At 39.1% G+C, this 24,243-nt stretch overlaps 1 protein-coding gene across 4 annotated transcripts in view; it reads right to left on the bottom strand.

Annotated features, from left to right (window-relative positions):
- Positions 1–307: 307 nt before the first annotated feature.
- EVA1A (eva-1 homolog A, regulator of programmed cell death) overlaps positions 308–24,243 on the bottom strand; it is a 29,008-nt gene continuing 5,072 nt past the window's right edge. For 2 of the 4 annotated variants that reach the window (XM_025172863.2, XM_088133530.1), the window contains exons 2-3: positions 7,560–7,716; positions 308–2,498 (exon numbers count right to left, since the gene is read on the bottom strand). In XM_025172863.2, coding sequence (XP_025028631.1) covers positions 2,140–2,498; positions 7,560–7,662 — 462 coding nt within the window. In that variant the 5' untranslated portion in view covers positions 7,663–7,716 and the 3' untranslated portion in view covers positions 308–2,139. Of the gene's footprint in view, positions 2,499–7,559; positions 10,156–24,243 lie in introns of those variants that run through there. The other 2 variants (XR_015794706.1, XM_007437696.4) reach the window with 2 other exon arrangements.

The raw sequence follows: 24,243 nt of genomic DNA, 5'->3' as shown, positions 1-24,243 counted from the left end.
TTGAACTGCTATTACAGGACTATCTTGCTGTTTCTACAGTTGTAGCAGCTTAAAATATGGGGAAGGTGTGCTGCACTTCAGTGTAATAAAGCATCTACCCAAAACTGAAGATCTGAATTTAAAATATATGTATATGAAGCAAGCAGAATTTTATCTGCATAGGGCAGAATCTTAACTGTTCTTGGTTCCATTTTCTACTTGTAAAGTACAGCCTTTTTTTTTCTTTTTAATTTCTTATGTGAGGGGCTAAACTATATAAAATACTATTTCACAGTTTATAAGAAAACAATTTTAATCAGTACTTTCAAATGGCATATATACACACATATAAGAAGGCACAAAATCCTGGCAATCATTTTGAGGTTGTTAACAAAGTATTCAAAACTGGCACAACTCCTATAATAATATAAAATTCTTGATTGGAAAAATACTGAATAGAAAACAAGGACAAGGAGGGGAATGTGGGAACTTGAGTTGAGGGAAGAATTCTATCCCTGAGCTGTCAGGAAAAAAATGCTGCCACCGAAGCAAGATTTAAAACACAGTCTTAAATAACACAATGTATTATTGAATGTGCAACTAGCAAGCTGATTTCATAATGTGGAAATGCCCAGTTTTGAAGCATCTGTGGGAAAGAAAGAGAAATTAGGTCAATACCATGATTTTTCGAAGTCACGAGATAGCTGTTTACCAGAACGCCTTTCTGCTTCTGTCCCTCCTTCGTCAGCAGCGTCTTCTAGTAAGGCACACTTGGATGTTTTGTTAACTACAGCTTATGGGCAAGTGTGAATGCCTACAAGCATTACCCCAAACTTTCTTTCTCCTGAACCGTGGAAAAATGCTGCCAGGGGTTGCTTCAGCTTTTCATGTTCTTTGCCCATAACTTCTCACAGATCTCAGATAGTACATGTTTTATTTTAGATTTGTTTTTCTGGTTGGTGAGGACAGTCATAATATCTAGCAAGTTCCTTATTATTAAAACATTAAGCAAGTTAAAATTCATATTTTTAGACCTGTATTTGGAAAAAGATTCCACACCATAAAGCTCACATTTTCCAAAATATAAAGCGAGCCTTTCATCATGTATAGTATGTCCCCTTTTATTTCCAATAACATCTCAAGAAAAGTTGTTAGTGAAGATGGTGGTCAACCATGGGAGGACAGTGATTGTCAGAATTAAGGAGATGGATAGCTTAACCTCAGCATATCTGCAGGGTATGCAGAGAGGAAGATTTATAGAGCACAGCTGAAGGGGACATACCCCACCCCTTCATTTGATCAGAGCCCTGCCCACTTTCCCCAGAAGGCATCAGCTGCACAGTGAGGAACAGATCTCTGAATCCTACTACAAATAGCAGCAGGAAAAGAGTGATCTGGTGGAGTAGGGGTCCTCAACCTTTTTGCCCCAATGGGGCACATTTGGAATTTAGAAAGCAAGGGATGGACACTCTCAGAAACTGGTTGTCTGCCATAGTGAACGTGGCTAATCACAAAGCACCCGTCTATCATACAACAAACAAAGCACCAACTTGCAACCACCCACCATTTTATCTTCCAAGAATGCCTCTGATTTCTACAGGAGGACCACAGACCTTATTGGAAATAAGTTACCTGTGAGGCCACTGTTTTGCTTTGCAGCATGCTAGTTTCCCATTCATTTTTTAAATTAAAGTTTAAACAGTAACATTAAGTAGAGTAGGGAGTTTGGTAGTGTTATTTCCTGAGGACATGCTGGGGACCCAGTTCGAAAGTGGTGTCTAAAGAAGGAGAAGTTAAAAACGCATCTCTTTCTGATTTATCTACAGTATGTCTAGATGGGAGGGGAAAGGGAGGAAATATTTGTGTGCATTTATGTGTAACCCCATCCTCACTCATCAGCCCTTCCAATCTGCAGCAACCAAAGCACTGGGAAGAAACAAACTTGCCCCCCTCCCCCAACCTTGCAACCTGTGCAAAATGTTGAAAAAGGGTGTCCTTAGACAGAAAGGGTGAAGTAAAAGGTAGAGTAAAAATATTGCCTTTCTACAGTAGGACTTCAGTCCTCTTCCCAGCAGGCTGTCCTCAGAGAACCATTTTCTTTAAAATGTGTCCCCCAAAGATGAAAAAGGACTGCCATGAGTTTGTTCCTATTTGCTGCCGTCAATAGTAGCGATTCAAGCTCCTGGTCCCTGGCATGTCTGGCTGGCCATTCATCCATATCTCTCGGATGATGCGCTCCCTTTCCTCCAGTCGTTGTGCTCTCTCAAGCTCCTCAGCCGAGGTGAAGACATTCATGTTCAAAGTCCTTTCGAACTGGCGTTGCCGTCGCACAGACAGGTCCGAGGTGGTATCTGAGTCACTGTCGCTCCAGCTACTGTCACTGTTGCATGATGGCCTTTGGGTTGACGACTGTTTGCAATCAGTTTGACAGGAGATTTGGACAACGAAAGCCAACAAGGTCAAGAGAAGTCCAATACAAATCCCAGACACAAAACAGAGAGCAGCACGTTCAGGGTTTTCTGAAAGATGGAAGAGATTTGTTTTAAGAGGGCAGGAAATATATTCACAAATAGAAACCTTGCTATTGATAATAAGTAGGCAACTGCCTTTTTTACAAATCAAAGTGACTGACACAAGTTAGTCTGGAAGTGGAAAGACCAACGCACAATATTAACAGAATACAGATGAGACACAGATGTGGATGTTTGGAGACTGTGAACAAGCCAGGACTGGGGGCCCTTTTTCATCTTTGGGGGACACATTTTAAAGAAAATGGTTCTCTGAGGACAGCAGGGGATACAGTATGTCCAAGGATGCAGCGAGGACACTGAATGAAGAGGGCCAACATGTTTGGATTGGTTTGGGTTCTTCGGGGAGGGTTGAAGAGTCAAAGTTGATATATAAAGCCTCCCAGAAATTTTATGTTCCATTTGTATTTTGGTTTTACTGAAAATTGCTTACTATCACGTTTGCTGAATATTGACCATTATGCCACTGAATTTCAAAGGCACAATCTAGGAGTTCTCTGGAAATGAGGGTACAGGCAGCCCAGAAAACATGGGAGAAAACTAAAGGAACAAATTATTAGGGGTGATTGTGATAACACAATTGGCTATTGTCACATCAAGGATCGCAGGTGAGAAAGCAGAGGATGAACTAGATGAAAGAATCTAAATAGTGCACGAAAATAATATAAATGGAATAATTACCAGCCATTAAGATCAAGCTAAATTATGTAACAGTACCCCAAAAGATTTGTCAGGAGAAAAATGGGGGCGGGGAGTACTTTGGAGTAAACAGGGCAGGTAATTCTCTTCCTAGTCCCAGTTCTCTAACAAAATATTTTTGTTATGTCTTCTATTTTCAGGCATCTCTGAATAATGGGCTATTATCATATGCAGCTTCAGACTCTGAAATAAAAAATAGACATGTGTGCTCATTCATTGGCTGATGGCTTATTTAGTTCTCAGTGGAGAATGCTTTTCAGAAATCTGAATGCATTCTGAAATGCAATTTGATAATGTATGGATAAATTTATATAGTTAATAAGATGGCTGCTTTACTGATTCACCAATACCCACAATATGAGTTTCCAACTTGTACAAATGCTGTATTATTCTTCAGGTAGCTAAAATGGAAAAGAAAATGGCAGCAAATATTGAAAATAGAATACGGGAAAGTTCAACTGCCAAATTAATAACAGAAAAAATGTATATGCTATTTGGGAAGTGTATCCAATTTGGAGTTGACTTTGAAAATGAATCCCAAAATGAGATAAAATAAAAGAGAAACAAGACAAGGGGAGAGGTAACTTTCCTTCTCTTTATCCCTTTTTTAAATAAAATAACTTTTACTATTAGGGCTTATGGGTATGGAAAAGCTCAAAACATCCATTCTGAGCTTGAAACCACCATTTCAAGTTCAAGACAAGCTATTCCAACTTTGTGAGGCTATTTCAAGCTCAAAACACTTCCAGTAAGTTTAAAATAGCTTTGAAACACTGATAGTGAAGTCAAAACACACTGTTTTGAACTCAGAACAGAATGTTTTGAACTTATAATGCCACATTTTGAATTCAAAATATTTTGCATGCCTCTAGCAGAACTGACTGCCAGCAGCATTCTTCTTTCCAAGATGACGTTAAATTAGTGGGGAGTGATCACCCAGCCCTGATAAGAAAATTGCTCAGTGAAAGGGCTGCACCAGGTGCCATTATCTTAATTTCCTCAGAATGCCTGTACAAGATTACCAGATGTCCTGCAAAAGGAGGACATGTCCTCCATTTTATCCTCATGCCCTCCATCCAGCAAGCATAGCTTTAAAATCAAATAATGTCCAGCTTTTCGAGTACCTTGTTCTTTAAAAAAAAAATTGGACTGTTTTGACAACAATAGTCATTCAGACTTTCATGTCTGTGAAAGACCTTGTAAATTCCCTGCTTCTTTGTTTCCATCGTCCATCAACAGACTCAACATCCTAGATTTATGTTATTTATTTCCTGATTCCAGCAACTGGCTTCAATCCAGCCCTTCAAATCTATGATCACTGAAGTCACATAACTCATTGTACATTTCTATGGTGAAATTTGAAAAGCACATCGTCAGTTTCTATATTATTGCTAACATATATTCTTGAAAATAAAGATTTGTTGGGAAAATATTGTGACTGAAAAACTAGTCTTTTTGATGCTGGAAAAAGTAATTTCATATACATGTAGGCCTAAGTACATTTTTTTCCAGTTTTCACTGTAATTTTTGTCAGGATGCAAAGGAAGTTAAACAGTTAGTGTGTCCTTCTTTCCAATTCTCCATGTCCTCCTCTGCCTATTGAGATATCTGATAATCCTATGCCTGTAAGCCCTATACTGGCTCCCCAAAGCAATTGTTGTAGCCCCTTTACCAAGCTATTGTCTAGAACTTAAAATGTACCAAAAATAAGGAGAAAGAAGTTTTGTATTTAAAAAACAAAACCAAGGAATTGAGTCTAGTCTTGCAAATGTAATAGCAGAACATAATGTAGATTTTATAGAATAAATGTATAAATGAATAGCAGTACAAAACTTAAAAAGTCAACAGTAGGTACACCAGAAAAAAATAAAATAAAATAAAACACATACACACACACATTATACATTACAGTGTCCACCCATTCATAAATGCCTGGTGGAATAGATAGATCTTAGTGAATAACTGAAATATCAGTTACTGGGTGCTTAGTGTACATCCTGGGGTTGAGCACTTGACATTCAGAAGCCACCGTGGAAAAGGTCCCATCTTGTGTCAACCTGCACTGTATGTCAGCTATTGGTGATATGAGACAGGCCTCTCCAGCCTCCAGATATAAACATATGGGCAAGATAATACAAGGAGAGACCTTATTTCATGTATACAGGCCCCAAATTGTGTATCCAATTATTTCAAGGAGGAGACAACTATTTCAAAATGAGGATTATATGTGTGGTAAATATGCAGCATATATTAGTTAATGGTGGAATTGTCATGTGCAGGAAAAGGAGACAGGAGAATTTGTGCTAGGCTGCGGTTTTTGTACTTAAGCCACCCTGTTTTCCCCTCTCCATAACTTCTGTTGAGGAACCTAATTAGTCTGTTGTAAACTACTTAGTTTAAATCTTCGCTCATATTCCTGTTCACTTTATTGTCACAAATAATTTTAATACAAAAAAATTGACATAGCTTATAAGTTGCCGGCCAGAAATGGTCAACACTTCAGCAGTTCGAGCCCAGCTCCGCGCAGCAGAGTGAGCTCCTGCTTCCTCCCCAGCTCCTGCCAACCTAGCAGCTCGAAAACGTACGTGAGTAGATAAATGGGGACTCTCACCCCAGTGGGAGGAAAATACTGGCGGCGCTTGCATGGGAGACGGGAGCAGTTGCCAGTAATGCGGAAGCTGCGCACGCCCGAAAAAGACGCGAAGCAACGGAAACCCTGCCTCCTGCGCTCGCCAGCTGGGCTCTGCTCTAGGAAGGAGGCAATGGCAAACCACTTCCAAAACACCTTGCCTTGAAAACTGCAGGGACTTGTCTAGGCAGTCGCTGCAGAATCGGTAACGATTGAGTGCAGATAAAATATATACAATCCTGGCAACTATTTGCAGAAGCATCTGGGCAGACCCCCTATATATCAACTGATGTTTCCCAATCTTCAAGAGAAATCTCATTTAAAGAACATTACAATACTGAAATACAGTGATTCCCATGAATACAGGGCCCACATCTCCTATAAATACGAACCACTGTGCTGGAGGCAATGGCAAACCACTTCCAGAAATATTGCCACAAAAACTTCAGGGACTTGTCTAGGCACTCACCAGGAGTTAATACTGACTCGAAGGCACCAAAAAAAGAAGAAAAAACCCCTATAAATGGCAACTTTTACCAAAATATTACTGAAATATCTTAATATAAATTTAAGTTTCTTTTGCAGCTGAAGAACCAGCTTATTTTGAATTATTTTTTTCACTCAAATATTTTTAATAAGGATAATTTTAAAAAGGGTTTTAAAATTATTATTATTATTATTATTATTATTATCATCATCATCATCATCATCATCACCACCAACACCAACACCACCAACACCAACACCAACACCAACACCAACACCAACACCAACACCACTAACCTCTATCTTAAGGGCAAAAATTTGAGTTTATTTTCTCCTTGGGGTAGAATCAAAGGATCAGCAGGAACACAGAAAATAATATTTAATTTTTACACTGGGGGAGGCTTTCAAAATAAAGACATAGAGAAGAGAATGGAAAGGTTTCTTGTAAACTTTGTTATAACAAAGATACAAAAAATAAACTCTGTGAGCTATGGTATTATTTATTTAAAAAAAGAGCATCCACTGAACTAAAACCAAATTAACTAGCAGAGCAAATACATGTAGCCATTAATTCCTCAGACTACACAACAGAAAGTTTATGTTCTCTATATAAACTTTTGAAAAGAATAATACATTTGTGAGAAGCTAAATCTCTAGTGATAAAAGCAAATCAAATGGGAATATAACAAAGCTTTAAATAAAGTCGCACTGTTCCTAAAAACTAGTAGTACAGTAGATAACTAGGATAGCAAAGGATTTATTGGGAAGTCTAATTTAAATTTCACCTTAGCCTGAATTTTAGATTGCCAAAAACAAGATATCACCTTTTAGCTTCAGCCTGCTACCTGAAATATGGGGTATTTTGAGGGTATCTTGAGATGTATTTGGGAAAGTCTTGAAAATGTTTTACAAATACCAAATTTTATTATAGCATTTTCTCACCATATGCTGATTTTGATCAGGCATTGAAAATAAAATTGCCTAACCATGCCACACTGCTTTCCTCTTTTTGATGTCGTTCTTGTGTTCCACTTGGATCAGGATTCCCATCACTACTTATCCAAAAAGCAGACTATTAGAAATTCCATACAGTAATAAATATGTATGGGCATCTTTCCTCTCCTTTGTTTCCCTCCAGAAATACAACTTGGAGTTATGAGATGAAAAATGGAGAAGAATATTACAAAGAGATACACCTCAGGAAAACATTCAACAGAAATAAGCGGTGAGAAGAGTACCTGTGATAAAGGAATATGCTGATAGGATATTGCTGAACAAGGAAATCCCTGTGCTGGTACCTGCAGGCTTCATACTTCTTTGATGTTCTCCTCGGTGCTTCATTCACTGCAGGAGCAAGGTCTGCGGAAAAGGTAGGCTTCTGTTTCTTCTTCTCTGCTTTGGAATACAAGCAAGTTGGGGATGAAGTACATTTGATCTTAGGGTCCATCATTCAAGCCACAGAACTTTTCTCCTGCCTTTGAAAATTGTAGCAAAGAACTCCATTTCTATGAAGTGCACTGGTATGACAGTTTGACTTTGGCTGACCTCTCAGAATGTATTCCAGAAATTGGGTCTATCCTCCCCTGATTTCCTCCACTTTCCAGTCACTAGTCAGACTCATCCAGATGACTGAAAGAAGTATATAATCAGAGGCCTTTTTTTTCTTTCCTTCCCATTTTGAAGTCAAAAGTGCCTTTTTTGGAGCTCTAGAAAAATCAGAGTCAACAGGCAGCCCTCTGCTTGGGTCTGGCTGTAATTCTATAGCTTGTGACAAACCCCTGGCAAACAGTACGCCTTGCCCTCCAGCTTTATTAAACTGGGGGAGGATTTAACTCCCTTTATGACTTCCTAGAGGAGGTTGCATTCTTCATGCTCCCCCTTTAACAAAGAAAAGGCTGCAATGGACATGAGTTAATGATTGGATTTTATTTGCTGAAGTTTTGTAGCTCAACAGGAGGTTCATTTTTTCAGCTTGAAGGAGACCTTTTCAGACCTTACTGAATCATTATTGAGAACTCACTGAACCTTGATCCATTTGCTAACTCTTTTGCCAGCAGTGAAAACATCAATAGTTTTAAAACAATAAACAATCTGAATGATCAGTTCCCTAACATAAGGAATCTGTACCTCAAAACAAGGTCTTCCACTTATGTCAACTAGTTTGGGCTTCAAGGAAGAGAAAGGGCCTGCTGTATAAAATTCTGTTTACCCAATGAGTAGGAAAAATATATTTTTATGCATGTTTGTACTATTTATTTATTTGATCATAACCCCCAAAAAGAAAGATATGTCAAGAGTAGTGTAGAACAGCAAGATAAAATTTAAAGCACAGATCATGTAATACAGTAACAATTATAGTTTAATTTAATGCTCAGACAGTTAACATTAAGCATTTAAAGGCTGCACACACATATAGATGCAAACACATGTAACACTGAAATGGGGAAGGTCCAGATGAAGAGATACATCAGGGATATCTGAAAGACAGCACAGTTAGCATCTCTCAGATGTATTAGGGGTAGAATATTCCAAAGGTTGGTGGCCTACTTGACTATTACCACAATCTGTAGGTTGTAGGGTAATTTAGCCTGGTCTCCTTTGATCATTTTAGCAAATGTCTATGACTATACACTGGAGAAGGCAACCCACCATTTTATACCTTTTTTGTGTGTGTGCTTCTAATTTCAGAACTTATGCTCCAACTGAATGGGTTTTAGTTACCATGTATTGCAATACATCTCTTTTTACCCATACAAATGTGTTTGAAATCCTGCAGGAGAAAAACAATTTCGGGAGGCAGAGCAAGAGATCCCAAACCCCATCTGCTTTATCATTACTAATTGTCTCCATGCACCCAAATTCTGAAGCTTTGGGGAGGTGGGAATTGCTTGTTAGAAAAGATCGACATATGTATTATTTGGATAAGAGATAATTTGCAGTAAGAACACAGGATTCTGCTTCTAAGCAACATTATTATAGTGCAGTTACCCTCCACTGTGACCATAGGCATAAATTCTTAACCATGATGATGCCAAAATGACCAAACATGCATCATGACATCACAACACAAGCTCTGTCTTTTCATAGTTACATTAAATTGTCATATGCAATTTTGTAAAAGGCAACTTGCGCTGCAACATCACAATACACATTTCATCCCTTGCCCCCTCCTGCAGCAGCTTCGAAATATTAGAAGTCAAGGCTGGAACAATGGCCTACTCAAAATCACTGTAATCTAATTATTTATTCCAACCTAAGCCTTTCTTATCTACCAATGGTGGGGATAAAGAGGAGGGAGCCATACCGCAAGTTGAATGTATCAGTGCTGTACAGATGAAACAGTGAAATGCATACTCCAAAAATGAGCTGGATTCCCTTAAATGGGTGGCCAGTTATAAGCCTACCTGCAGCTAACAGTAGAAGAGTGATGACTTCCAGTTCCTAGGAAGCACCATTTGGCACTATTTATTATCAAACTATTTCTACCCTGGCTTCTTGTCGATTTAGGATCCTCAAGTCGGCTCCACTACCTCATATATTGCAAACAAAATGGCACAATAAATAACTATTAATAAGAACTCGTTTTTAGAAAAGACCAATTAAAACAAATTGATGGCCTAATCCATGAAAACAGAAGCATTAAAGAATAAATGTGAACAGCAACAAGACCAAAATTGTTTAGGTTACTTGGTTGCTATTCAAGTCAAATGATCATTTGAATGGAAGTATCTTGTATTAGCATTTAAAATCCAACAACAAATGTTTAAGATGCATTTCCTGGGGTAATAAATTCTAAACTTAAGTACTAGTACCAAAAATGGCCTCTCCAGTATGGCCCCCCAGATGGTGGTAGGACACAATGTGGAAGCACATTTGAATACAGGTACTCCTCGGTTAACGACCACTCATTCAGCAACCATTCAAAATTACAGCAGTGCTGAATGAATGGTAGTTATGCCTGGTCCCCGAAGTTACGGCTGCTTCAGTGCCCCTGTGCATAGTGCATAGCGTAGGACTATGCAGAGCATATTTGGGGAAGCGCAGGGGAGTGTAGAAGGCCAGGAGGAGAGTAGATGGTGAAAACAGAACTCTGCACAGCATGGGATATCGCCCAGTGATGCTTATTCAAATGATCTTTAATGGCTTTGCAAGCAACCCAGGAGAGGCCCCTCATATGTGCTCAAATAACCTGGCAGAAATGGTAGAAATACCAGACTGCAACAATTACTAACAGAACACAAGCACAATAAGGTAGTTAAGCTGAATCAAAGGGGATTTTGAATTAAAAAACACACACACACACGCGTGCACAAAACAACTGGGTGCACTTTTTAAAAATAATTTTTAGAAAAGCTTCTGATATGTTTTTCCCTCTATGTATTTTTACTTATATACTTATGAAGAAAACAATGTTAGTCTATGACGGTATAGAATATAGTTAGTCTATAAGCTATGGGGAAAACATGAAGCATATTTGGTCATTCACAGTGCATGTTTTATGTACATATGCATGTGTGTGTAGCTGTGAAGGAAAATGAAATGGAATTCTCATATATTCCTATTCTTGGTTAAAATGCCCCAAGTGAGTTTTCAGGCAATATGGGCAATCTGCATGTATCTCCCCAGCCCCCTTTTTATGCCTTTGGACTTTTAAAAATGGATCAAGGTTCATTACAACACTGTCTTCTATTTTTTTCTTACTTAAACCACAACAAGTTATGGTCGAATACTTTTGTTTTAGGGTTCTGGACTTTAGGGGAAAAAAGGACTGAAATTCTAACCTCTCTTCATCACCATTTTCTTCTGCATATTTCTTAGTGCCCAAGGAGAAAAAAGCTTTATTTAAAAAGGAAAGACAGCGTAGCCCCTGGCTGCAAAAAAGGTTAAGCATTCTTGCTTTAAAGCTTCACACATGCAAATATGAATGTTACAAATTCCTAACAAATGCATTCAGTAATTGCAAGTTGGAAGAACTAGAGTGTTTTTCAGGTTATTAGAGGAGGAGCAGCAGCCGTATACCTAAAGACACAAAAGACACAATAATATATTGGATTCAGCATCAACAATGATACTGCTTCCTACACTAGGTACCAGCATGGTACAGTATATGTACAATTATACAATTATCAATCGTAGTATTAAAATATGTTTAAGCTATCCTTCCTCCAAATATAGCGGAACAATGTACTAATTTATACTAATTTATTAAATTTATATGCTGCCTGACCCCCAGGAACATACAGGTAGTCCTCACTTAATGACCACAATTGGGACCAGCAACTTCATCACTAAGCAATGCGGCCAATAAGCAAAACAATACATGACCATGCCAGACTTACATCGTCAGTTCTGCTGCAGTTGTTAAATGAATCACCCACGGTCATTAAGTGACAAATCACATGACTGCAACTTGTGATTTTACCACTAGCTTCTTTTTTGCTTGTCAGAAGCTGGCTGTGAAGCTTGCAAATGGTAATCATGTGACTGCGGGATGCTGCAGTGGTTGTAAATGTGTGCTGGTTAGGAAGCACCCAAATTTTGATCGTATGACCATGGGGACTCTGCAACAGCTCCAACTTGAAGGTCTGGTTGTAAAGCTACTTTTTCAGTGCCTCCATAACTTCAAACTGTCACTGAACAGGGCAGTTGTTAACCAAGGACTACCTGTAGATACAAAACTATATTCTACATAATATAAGCAGCTATAAAGATTAACTGCTTCTTTTGTGACATAATTAACGCAATGTGGTATAGCGGGTAACCTTTAGCCAGAGAAGCTTACTGGGTAACTTTGGATCAGTCATTCTTTCTCAGCTCAGCCTCTCAATGTTGGCGGGGGGGGGGGATCTATGCCATCTTGCGCTCCTAAAGCAAACATGTAATATAAATCTAACATTTATATTCTATGTAAAAATAAACTTATACAGCAGAAACACTTCATAAATTATTGCACCAAGAGATACATGGGAGAAGTTTTAGGATGCTATATATCTTAACTATATTAAAGTATGGAAAGTAAATTCCAATGTTTTATGCTCTATATAGAGTATTTTATATTAAGTAGGACACTGTGTAAATAATCAATGTATTGGAGCATATTAAAAAAAATGAGAAAAATAAACCCTTTCAAATAGATTTGAAAACATTTGTTAATAATCTTTGCCATTCTTGATTACTGCACCTATGTGAGATGGGCCCAAAAGTTATACTTGAAAGCTGTAGGCATCAGAACTGATGAAAGATGAAGCTGCAATTGCTACAGATAGCCAAAGTTCACCAAATGTGCTAGGCTTGAAGAAATAGTCATCCTCACCTAATCTGACTTCAATCTAGCATTACAAGAAGTGGCCTAGAAAATGACCTGTGTATTCATGCAGGTAATAGCTGGTAATAAAAGAGATTGCTCAGCTAACATTTTGGGCACAATTTCAGACATGAGAGTATAACTATTTGTAGAACAAACTCAAATGCCTCTTGATAATCAATATGGATCTGTATGGATCTGGGTAACAATAAATAATATCAAAAACTCCCTGGAGATTGGTTGAACTGCACAAAAACATCAAAGGAATGTATGTCATTGGCTCCTTCCTTGATGAAAGCAAGATTCCTGAGATGTGCAAACTTGGGTATTACATTTCAAATTCATCTGGGTAATAGGAACATTCCAAAGTTGATTCCAAACTAATGCTTATGGGAGGTTTATAAGGCAGACATGAATCTAATAATCCTCTCCCTCTGTAGCTCCCGAGTGACTGGTATTAGAAGCATGTTGTCTCTAGTACAGAAAGTAACATATGTAGAGTCATCATGACTAATAGCCACTGATGGCCTTATCCCCTAAGAATTAATCTAATCCCATTTAAATCATCTAAATTGGTGGCCACCACCACTTCTTGTCTTGGTGTATTGTATAATTAAATATACATAGAGGTACTTCCTACTGAGTGAATGAATAGCTGGATCCCGGCATCGGTCCAGACTGAAGGTGGAGGATCAAGGAGGTATAAGTAGGGAGAGGCAATTGAAAAGTCTTTGAGAGCAGTGTGAAGAGTTATAATTAGAGGGGAGATTAACTCTGTCCTCCAAAAGTGATAGATAGGACATATCAAAAGTAGGTGTGCTACTGCCTCAATCTCAATGTCTGAGCAAATACATGAATTCTCTTGGTAAGGAATTCCATGATATCTACCCAATAATACCATTAAGGGCAGAGCATCCAGACGTGCCAAAGGAAAAGCCCTCCCATGAGATGGAATTAATAAATGATACGGATATTGGGGAACTGTAAAAGGAAGGCTCATGAGCTCACAGAGATGAGAAGTGTTGGTTCTGTCACTTTTGTAAATCAAGATCTAAAATTCTCTGCTTCGGGCCTCTCCAGGCTACATCCAAGCCTAGCATGGATACAGACTGGCGGGTAAGCCTACAGTGAGCCAGGTCATCCATTATTTCTTTCTTCCAAGAAAGCTGGTGTCTGTCTGTCAAAATTAGCTGGGCTAGAGATTCACCTTCCCCAAATATATTTAAGCCAGAACAACAATCAGCAGAGTCATAATCAAAGCCTTGACTGAAATACAGATGAATTTTAGCTGGACAAGTGCATTAGCAAGAGAGCAAGGAACTGGAAATAAGGATTTTGGAAATTTACATTGTACGGCTTCTAATGCACGGATATCATTGTCAGTGCAGTGTTGCACACCATACAGCAAAACACTTAGCACCTTGGCTTTTAAAAGTTTAATTACTGTAGGCATGTAATTGTTACTCCTATGGGTTGAATGATTGTATTAGAGGCTGTTGGGCTTACAAAGAAAGATTTGAAGAGTGAAGCTTCCAAGAAAAGATTACTGGAAATAGATGCCAAGGTATCTGAAAACCTTCACCTGCTCAATTTAGTAGCTGCTGATCTCCCAAAAGTTGGGGTGGGTAGCATGCCACTTAGTGAATACAACCACCCTGGTTTTCACATGGTTGATTTCCTAGCATTTCAGATTGGCAGTAGGATGCTAGTGCATTAAGGCTGCATCATAGCCCTATCTGGGATACAGACAAGATTACAACATTATCAGCATACAGTAGAAGCAAGATTGGTTTACTGGCCACATAAGGGGGAATGAAATTCAGCTTGGTAAAAGCCTGAACTTTATTGTTAACATAAAAATTGGATAATAAGAGGGCACAGGATACATCTGTTTGATTTCCTTGGAAGTTCAAATAAGGTCAGTCAATTCTCCACTGTTTGAGCATTGGACCTGCATTGTACAGCCTTTGTGCAACATCATAATTAGTTGCAGAAGCCAGCGATCGATGGAAAAAGCTGCTCATTTTTGCCACAACCTCTTGTGAGGGAGGAAGTCAATGGCTATGAGGAAGGAGCTTCTGAATGCAAATGAAAGAACAGGCAGAGGAAGAAACAAGAGAGGTACAGGATGGAAGAAAACAAAAACTCTTATTAATTAAAAAATACTTCCTATAAGATTTATTCCTATGTGAATAAATACTGTATGAGACAGAATTTTACAGAGATGTTGTATTACATTTTATATCAAAATCAGGTCACAAGAAATCTCTGTGAAGCCCACTTATGTCCACAAATACTGGCACATAAATTAGTGTTGAGAATGAATTGATCTGAAAATAAAGTATTTATTAATAGATATATTACCTATATGTACTAGCTAAATGTTAGTACATCTAAATGTTTTACTTTTTTCTGTTGTTTGTTTTATGTCTGCCCCTAGTTTTATGATTGCTTTGATTGGAATAGAGGACCAAACAAAAAAGTGCAAACTAAGGGTTAATTTGTCTGTAGAACTTTACATTTGTAGTGACAGGTTAATCAGTGTGCAGATCTAATAAAGAGCCCTGCTTCCACATAACCGAGCAACAGGGTAAAACAATGATGTGTAGTAAAGAAAAGGCTAGCTTTTGAGTCACAGTGTGTGGTCTCCCAGAAATTGTTGGGCTGCATCGATGATCATCTCATCTGTTAGACCTGATAGGAGCTGGAACTGAACACCACCAGGAAGTAGGCTTGTTGCTCATTCCTGGCCAAGCATCTTCTCTTCCAGAACATAGTATATGCTTGATAATATTCTACTTCCTTTGTGCTTCAAGTCTGTCCTGATCTGCTTTAAACTACTGAGCTTGTTTCACTTCCTGCCCAAATAAAGTTTGCCAAGTTCTTAATTCATTTGATTCAGCCAACTTAGTCACAGACATTCTACTACCAGTATTTCACACCTGAAAGTAGGGAGATTGCTTTGTGTGAGTAGATGAGCGAGGGTGGTGTCTAACCACCCAAAAGCTCATCTGATGGATAAGCCACACAAAAATGTGTGTACCACAAATAGAAAATGAGAAGAAAAACATATTTATCTCCAGATTGCTCCAAATAAAAGCAATGAGGCAATCCGTGCATAAGACGAGGCAAATATAACCACCACATGTGTGCTGCAAAATGCGCTCCACTAAAAAGGAATTCACATGAAGAACATCTAGCAACAAATCACTAGTGGTTCCAAAGAATAAGCAATGCAAAGCAAAGAATTCTGAAGCAGAAATAAGAGTTCAGTGCTTTTTCCACATCACTAACAACAATCCTTGACAAAAACAGTTTGTTTAAAAAACAATACTCCCCTTCTTCTTATACATTTTTCTTCTCAAAGGCCACCTTCTCATTATTTGGCCTCCACAGTGGAATCTGTTTGTGCTCAGAGTCAGTCCAGATCTCTTTTTAACTCCAGTTCTGAGTTCTTGCATCAGGGACCCGAGTTTCTTCTGAGCACACGCGGAGTGGCGCACAGCTGCCCTCTCCTGTCTCCAGGCGCTGGCTGTAGCCAAGGGAGAATTTAGTCCCCTCTGTTAAAACCAGGTCAGCTGCTGCTCCTGTCTCCCCATCCCCAGCTTCCATCATTGCTGCAACTCCCTCCTCTCCGCAGACAATAAGGCAGCTTTTCATTTGTGAGATTCACCCTTTCACTCATATCCCTTTTCAGTGTTAAGGGCAACGGGGCAGCCGAGCCAATTGCTCCTGCTGCCTGACCTGCCCTTGCCTTCGCTAGGGTTTCCCACAAAATCGGATCACAGCTTTGTCTGGCTGCTTTCTCTCCTGCCTTTTGGCTCCCTCCCCACTCCTCCAGGCAGGTTTTGTTTCTTCTTGCCTCCGGTTGAGCAGGGTGGGAGGAGCTACAGAGCATAAGCAACATCAGCATCTAGCGTGGAGCTTTTGCAGAGAAACGCACACGATCACAAGTCTCAAATCTCTGCATTGCAACAAACGTGCCCGAGGCCAGTGTCTTACCCAGGGCTCTTTCACACGTCAGAGACTGCAGTTCTTGTGCTCATAATACTAATAGTGTAATATGACCTCATAGCATATACAGCACAATGACTAAATCTGGGCTGCAAATCCCCCAGATGATACAGAAAGCTTCGACGCTTCGCTGCCATCTTGTGGTTGTCTGGATTTTTGTAATCCAAGTAGGATGATGCTAGTAGAGATGGCACTAAAAATTATAAGGAAATGAAACTTTTTAAAAAACCACAAATTGGTCTTCTAACAATAGTCTATCTAGACTGCTGAAGTGCACCTGTCTGAGTAACTATACAGGCCTTTCCAGAAATGTAGTTTTGGAATAAATTAAAAGAAGTCTCATAAATTAAGAATCAATGCCTCTTATTATTTGTGTTCAATTACGCAGATTTATGTATGAATTTATTTAGCATTTTAGCTCTTCTTCCAAGTTACTCAAAGTAGAGCCCCTTGGACACAGATTATACTATATTCTCATTACTACATTAGGAGACAGATTGTGTTGAAAAATGGTAACTGAAATTTAGTATCAACTTCATGGCTAACAAGGTCTGAACCAAGGTTCCCCTAGTGCAGAGGGCCACAGCCAACTATAGCCCCAGGCTTCTTCTGTTCCCTGCCTATGTGAAATAGACCGTTTCTGTTACCCTGAGGATGAAAATTCATGTGGTAGGTTACAGTTTCAGCAATTTATGCATTTTTTCCTTCTGTGAAAACCGTACCAACTAATGGGTTCTGAAGCTGTGTGAAATGCCCAAGTGGGGCTGTTGGAGAATGTCTATGGTGGCAGCTTTCGAAGTGCAGTAGTAGAAGCTGCATGCACCATTTACACAGAAAAATTAAATCAACCACAGAAAAAAACAAAGGGAAAAGAAAGCTCAGTGTAATTTGGCATGATAACAAGTCAGAAAGAAGGCAGTTGCTCGTATCATTATTGTTAGGGGTGTGGTGAAAAATCAATTAAGACTATTTTTATAAGCAAACCCTTCTGTTAGATTTCTGGCAACAGATCTGAATTGGCTAGCGCAGCCCATCTCCTGCAAATGCCTTTCCTGAATCCGCTTCCAGGATTGCCACCAATGTCACCTCACGCTGGGCCTGTTAACCTGCAAGCAATTCATCTGCAAAACAACAACAGAAACAACAACAACAACGTCTGGAGGGGATAGGGAGCCAACTTGCTAGAAATGCCAGCGCCAGGCAAGTTCATGCTGGCAAACAGGGTGGGGATCTGTTTGCTGTGCTGGAGTGTGAACGTAACACACTGCTAGAGAGAAGAGGCAGGGGTGTTGCTGGCTGAGCAAGAAGAGAATTGCCCACTTCGTGTAATTAAACTTCAAGGGGTTTTTTCCCATTTTGTTGTTGTTTGCTCAGAGATGGTTATCTGAAGGCCCTTTATTTTTCTCCAACTCAAACAGCCTCATCCTCTGTCATCTATATTTACTGCCAAGCGAATAGTTTAATTCTATCAAAAGTCTAGAAAAGTTCATCTAAGAGCGATGCTGGATACAAACCACATTGCTTACCTCCACCTAACAGGTTTATATAGTTAAACTGTTATAGAAAGTGTAATGCTCTACTTGGATCTGTCAGGAAGTGTTTACGTCATTGTGCTCTGGAATTGTTTGCAGTGCCAACTGCAGTTATGTATGCTTGAACTGCACTACTAAAAATGGTGGAAGAAATGCATCAAGCACACCAGAGAATCAGCTTGTCAGTAACTGCGCAGAATTGCTCCTTTGGCCAGGAACATTTCTAGGCAAGAGAATTTGCAGAGAAGGAACGCTCTTTACTTCCAATTCTCATATAATTCTATTTTTAATCCAGATTTTGGTATTTCTCTTCCTGGGAGAAAACAGCCTACTAATTATTGAATAATGAATATTCTCAGCTACTAGACCAAACAAGAGATGTAGAGAACTGCAATGATGGCTCTGGGCCAGATGAAAGACGGTGGTGTTTGGATAGCAGCTGGTAGGACTGCAATAATTGCTATCCCAGGAGTGCAGCATCAGGACTTCCCAGGTGGGGGGAAGCAAGAGTAGGGTAATGGCTTGAGGAAATGGCTTCTGCTCCTTCCCCCTCTTAACGCTAACAGGCCCTTGAAGTTGGGCGGTTTATACGTTCAAATCAATAAATAAACAGATGATGGGCTCCATACTAGGCTTCCTATAGCGCATGTTACTTACCAGTATCACATCTGACATAATACAAATTCTTGGGGCAGCTCTACTAAAATATAGTATGAACAATGCAAATTAATAATACAGCTAGACAGAAAGGCATTTTCTTATTAACAGCAAGAAAGCTTTACAGCCACCAAACCTAGTTTCCAACCAAGTTATATTACGAGGAAACTGAGACAATGCAGTTGGAAGAATCAAAGTGTTTGATGCATTGCTCTTTAACAAATTATTTATATTTTAAAAGCTGGTGGGAGTGGGGGTGAGTTTTTTATCTGAATGACTCTGGATTGGAAAAGGCATGTGAAAGCCAACATTCTCATGGATTATTCAGCTCTGAAGACCTGTTCACTGGTCCTACTTTGTCACTGGAAGGAACAGTAATTAGGGAGAGACTCTGAGGACCCCTAGTTCCTCACAGAAGTTTGATGGGTGACTTTGGGCCAGTAACTACCTCTCAGGCAATTTATCTCACAGAGTTGGAAAAATTGCCACTGTGTGTGCCAACTTTATGATAATGTGAAGTGGCAATTTGGCTTTATCCTCTCTGATTTTTTGCCAATGGGACATAAATGTAATGATGTCAAGAAATGCAAATACTGTACTGTTTTTGATTAATTTCTTTCATATCAATGTAAAACATTGCTGATCGTGCTGGGTTCTTATGAGTTTCATGCAGTAGTCATATCCATGTAGCAAGACAGCACAATTTTTTCAAAATGCGGTGAAACCTCATTTTATTGGACTGCAATACAATAGACATTGCATTCCCTGGGCCAATCCTCTGCAGTATTTTCTGTTTTTTTGCATAATAATATCATTACACAAACAAGGCAAATGATTCAATTGAAAAAAATAATGTAATATATGTCATTTGCATGAAGACATCCTCACACAAATGACATAAATCCCCCAATGTCTTATTTATTTATATTTTATTTATCAAATTTATATATTCTTATTCTTCAATTCAGGTGAATTTCCTGAATAACCAAGCTAGGCTGTTAAAGTAAGGTTTCACTGTATTCCAAATATAACAGTGCCTAACACAAACCCTCAGAACCTTCATGTCTCCAGTTTGATAGATTTCTTCCCCTTAAGACCATCTCTGCCAAAAATCACCTAATTTTATTAGACGACTCTAAATGTTACAAGAACAGTGTTAATTTTGCTTTGAAATCAGTGCCAACCAAAAGCCTTGCTTATTAAATAAAACAACACACAACCACACCACAGCCCATAGCCAAATGCATTTAATGGCCAGGCTCAGAAGCAAGAGGGCAGAAAGAATATATAGCTGGGCGGTCCTCTTATCTCTTTCTCTGCTGGATGATTGTAGGAAAGAGAGTACAGTACGCCAGCTCCTTCCTTCCTTCCTTCCTTCCTTCCTTCCTTCCTTCCTTCCTTCCTTCCTTCCTTCCTTCCTTCCTTCCTTCCTTCCTTCCTTCCTGATTCAATTAGCATTTAGTTCTATAGAACCATGTGAGACCAACAAAAGTTGGTCCCACAGACCTTTGAGCAAAAGTTATTTATGCTCTCCTGCTGAAGACATTGCTGTTTTTATACATAGTTATGTGCAGAAGGTAGAATAAGTACAAGAAAAAACATTCTGGAATAACTAATAGAGATATATTTTAACCTTGGGTTAAAGTATCTGCCAGGCTGACACAGAAAGCATCTAAGAGGCATAGAAAATGAAGGAAGATGCTCTGGTTGCCACCTTTACTGATAGTACAGTTGGAGCTGCTGGCAGAAATTAAACATTAAACTCATAAACGTTTTAAGTTTAGTAATTTATAAACAGGCATCCAAGAACTATTTCATCTCAGCTCTTGGGGGGAGGAGAAGAGATAAGCAGAGTATTTCAGCAGGGCATGAGTGAGGCCAAAGAAAATTTAATTACCCAAAAAGCATACCTGAAGAAGCTCCAGGGACACATTCAGCAGGTCTAAAAAACTGCCTCAATGCTTTCCTTTTTAAACCTCGTTCTCCCTTAACTGTGTTCGTCATTATACTCCATGAACATGTTGAGTCCTGCTCTGAATCTGCACATGGTGCCAGGATCTACCATGCAAACCTATTAAGAGAATGGGGCACCTTTGCTTCTTTGCCCTTCCCACCCCACAAAGTACAAGAGCACCCAAGAGGCAGGTACACAAGGGCCCTCTCCAACTTGCCCTTGCACATTCTTTCTTCCTTTTTAATGGCCTTTAAAACATTATTATGACAAGAAGCAGTAAAGCTGCTACATGGGCCTGTTGTCATTTTGACCAACACTAATTCCAACTACCGTCTCAACAATCTGCCTCACAAAAGGAAGTTTGGAGGCTGCATGGAAATGGTCTAATAGGGCAGGATTCAGAGAACACCCATCACTACCCCTTTCAAAGATGGTGGCATCTCGCCCTCCTTTAAAGAGGCATTGATCACCTCCCATATCCAATAACCATGCCTCCCTGGCCACCTAAAAGAGCAAAAATGGGCACAGATCCAGTCCACAGGGATCAGAACTCATATTATTGTTCTATTTCTTCTTTCTAAACCTATTACTCCCTCTCCTCTTGGTCTCCCTTTTTCACTTTGATCCACAAACCCACCCAATCCCTGTTATTTTGTGTGTGTGTGTGTGTGTGTGTGTGTGAGAGAGAGAGAGAGAGAGAAAGAGAGAGAGAGAGAGAGACCTTCCTACCATAGCATAACTGTTCTTCCTACATCTGTTTTCACTGTCTTAGGTTAGAGGTCATATTTCACTTTATGAGCCAGAGGTGGGATTGCTAACCACATCGCTCTCCTCTCTGTAAAATAATTGTTGCTCCATTGCTGCTGCCTGCAAGCATGTTCATTAAACTAATTATATTCTCCAGTATGTTTAGAAGCAAATTCCCAGTGTGAACACTTGAACAGTTTAATTCTCATGTGTGTGTTAAATAATTTGCATGGATGGATCACTGAGTATATTTGCCAAGACATGCTATTGCTAGTTTTAGATTGTCACATACACCAGAAGGTGGGAATTCGTGGCTCTCCAGAAGTTGCTCAGCTATAACTCTGAGCATCTTTCATCGCCAGTTTTGTGGGGCATGGCTTCTGACTACTGCAGTTCAGCAAGATCTGTCACTGCCTTGCGTGCATGTCCCAGACTGTGTGCTAGCTTAGGCATCTGCCAAGAGAGTTTGCAAAAGTCTAATAGCAGTAGTTTAATAAGCTCCAAATAATGTTATGTAGCATATATTTTGTAACAATAAAACAACCTGTCAGGTGTTTGTCAGTCATCCAAACACTTTTGCATTGTATTTGCATTGGCTGGAAAAATGAAAAAACAGAAGGACGTTTACTACTTACTGAGTAAGTAATTTGGCAAAATATTCCACATATATTCTTCATATGTCTATAATAAAAATGGATATAAATGAATGAATGAATGAATGAATGAATGAATGAATGAATGAATGAATGAATGAATGAATGAAAAATAGTATGAAAGCTGAAGAACTGAGAAAGGATGAAACCTCCTGGGATGAGATCAGGTTCTTGTAGACTTCATGATCATTTTTGTATTTGCAATCACAACTGTGGAATAAACTTTCAATTTTATTTCATACAAAAGCATAATGAGATGTATTTTCTTTTCTACTATAGCTGTAAATATAACAGAGTGTTCAGAGGAATGCAAGAGCTATGTATCAGACATTATATACAAATCAATGAACAAAAGTTCACACAACATGCTTTAACCCTAAATTTAGGATGACAAAATACTAAGTTTACATAATATGCTAACCCAGACAAACATCATCAGGATGTAACATGATAATCCTGTTCACACAACAAGCTGAGTCTAAGAGAATAGCTGATTTCCCACAACACACCGAATCATACCAGCCTAACTCCATTTTAATAGCTCCATTTTAACTCCATTTTTTATTTTAATCTAATGTACCAATTGTGCAAACCCTGCCAATGAATAAATAACGTGGATCTTCACAACATGCTAGACTAGTTTAAAATGGGGTTCGGTAGTTGTTATATCTTAAAGGATATAAGTACATTTCTAAATAGCCTGTGTTGTATGTGCATGTGTGTATTTGAGACTGTTAGATGTTCTTTAGTGGGAAGTTGGTGTATGATGCTGATGCTGGAGACATAAACAACTCTCTTTTTGACTGGTGTATCTATTAATACAGAAAGCAGTTCAGTTGTTTGTAAAATCATACAAACTATGCTAACAATGTAAAAGTCAATAACCATTCTTTAGCTATTACATGCCACTAATTAGCAAAAATTAACCTGAGATGAAACAAAAGGGTGTTGTAAGGTGTTTCCTTGAAGGAGAGACAGAAGACAGTGGAACAGTGTTTCTCAACCTTGGGAACTTTAAGGTGTGTGGACTTCAACTCCCAGAATTCCCCAGCCATCTGGGGGAATTCTAACCCTAACCCTAACCCTAACCCCAGCCATCTGGGGAATTCTGGGAGTTGAAGTCCACACACCTTAAAGTTCCCAAGGTTGAGAAACACTGGAGTGGTGAATCATTTTAGGGAACAGTCTGCCTAACTAGGAAACCCTTATGCTAATAAGCTCTCTCTCCATAAAGCAATCGAACAAGCACAAGAGGCTCTGATGGGCATGACTGAATCTGCCAGATGGGTTCAGCAGCCTCTAATCTACTATAACGTCAAACATAAATCTATCTCTCCAGAAGGCTCCAAGCTTCTGAGCTCTGTTTTGCTTTCTTTTGCCTTTTGCTTTAGTTTGAATCTTTTACACACAGTAATTGAAGAAGCTGTAGGAATGCTTCTTTCTAAATATATGCTATTCATAGGGAACAGAACAAATCAAAACAGATTTTAATATAATTACACATATCTGGACAGAGAAAAGCAAACACAGAAGCATATAATGTAGTTGCTCTAGAAATCTTATATATAGGATATAACAGGCTAAACCGTGCTGCCACACTCATCCAGATGGAGTTATCATACCTGGGCTGCACAAATCAGACAAATGCTACATAGCAAAAAAGAGATACAAAATGCTCTAGCTCTCTGTAGCCATCCAATGAACATCCTGCTTTTGCGACCCAGATAGGGTGGTAACCAGAGACTGCATATGGCAGGTTACGTTGGTATATTGCAGAGTTCATCAGGAGAAAACAGATTTCTCTGTAAAACAGCATTCCAAAGTTTTGACCAAATCCAAAGTAGGAAAAAGCATGGACCTTCAACAAACCTAGCTGTGCCTGAAAATTGAAATCTGGGATATGAAATGGCTTTATGAAATCTTCAGTCACTTCTAGATCAGTTGTGGTCTTAGGGAACGGGGATATTTTGGGAGGAAGAAAAATATTTCTTGCATGCATCCATTGTTACAAACACAATATTCTGTCAGAGGCAGAAATAATGGGAAATTACATTCACTCAC

This window comes from Python bivittatus, unplaced genomic scaffold (genome assembly GCF_059951505.1).
Source record: "Python bivittatus isolate LINGU-HERP-01145 unplaced genomic scaffold, Pbiv_v1 ctg000020_np1212, whole genome shotgun sequence".
NCBI lineage: Eukaryota > Metazoa > Chordata > Lepidosauria > Squamata > Pythonidae > Python > Python bivittatus.
The sequence above is the reverse complement of the archived record's forward strand: the minus strand, read 5'-3'. Positions and strand labels throughout refer to the sequence as shown.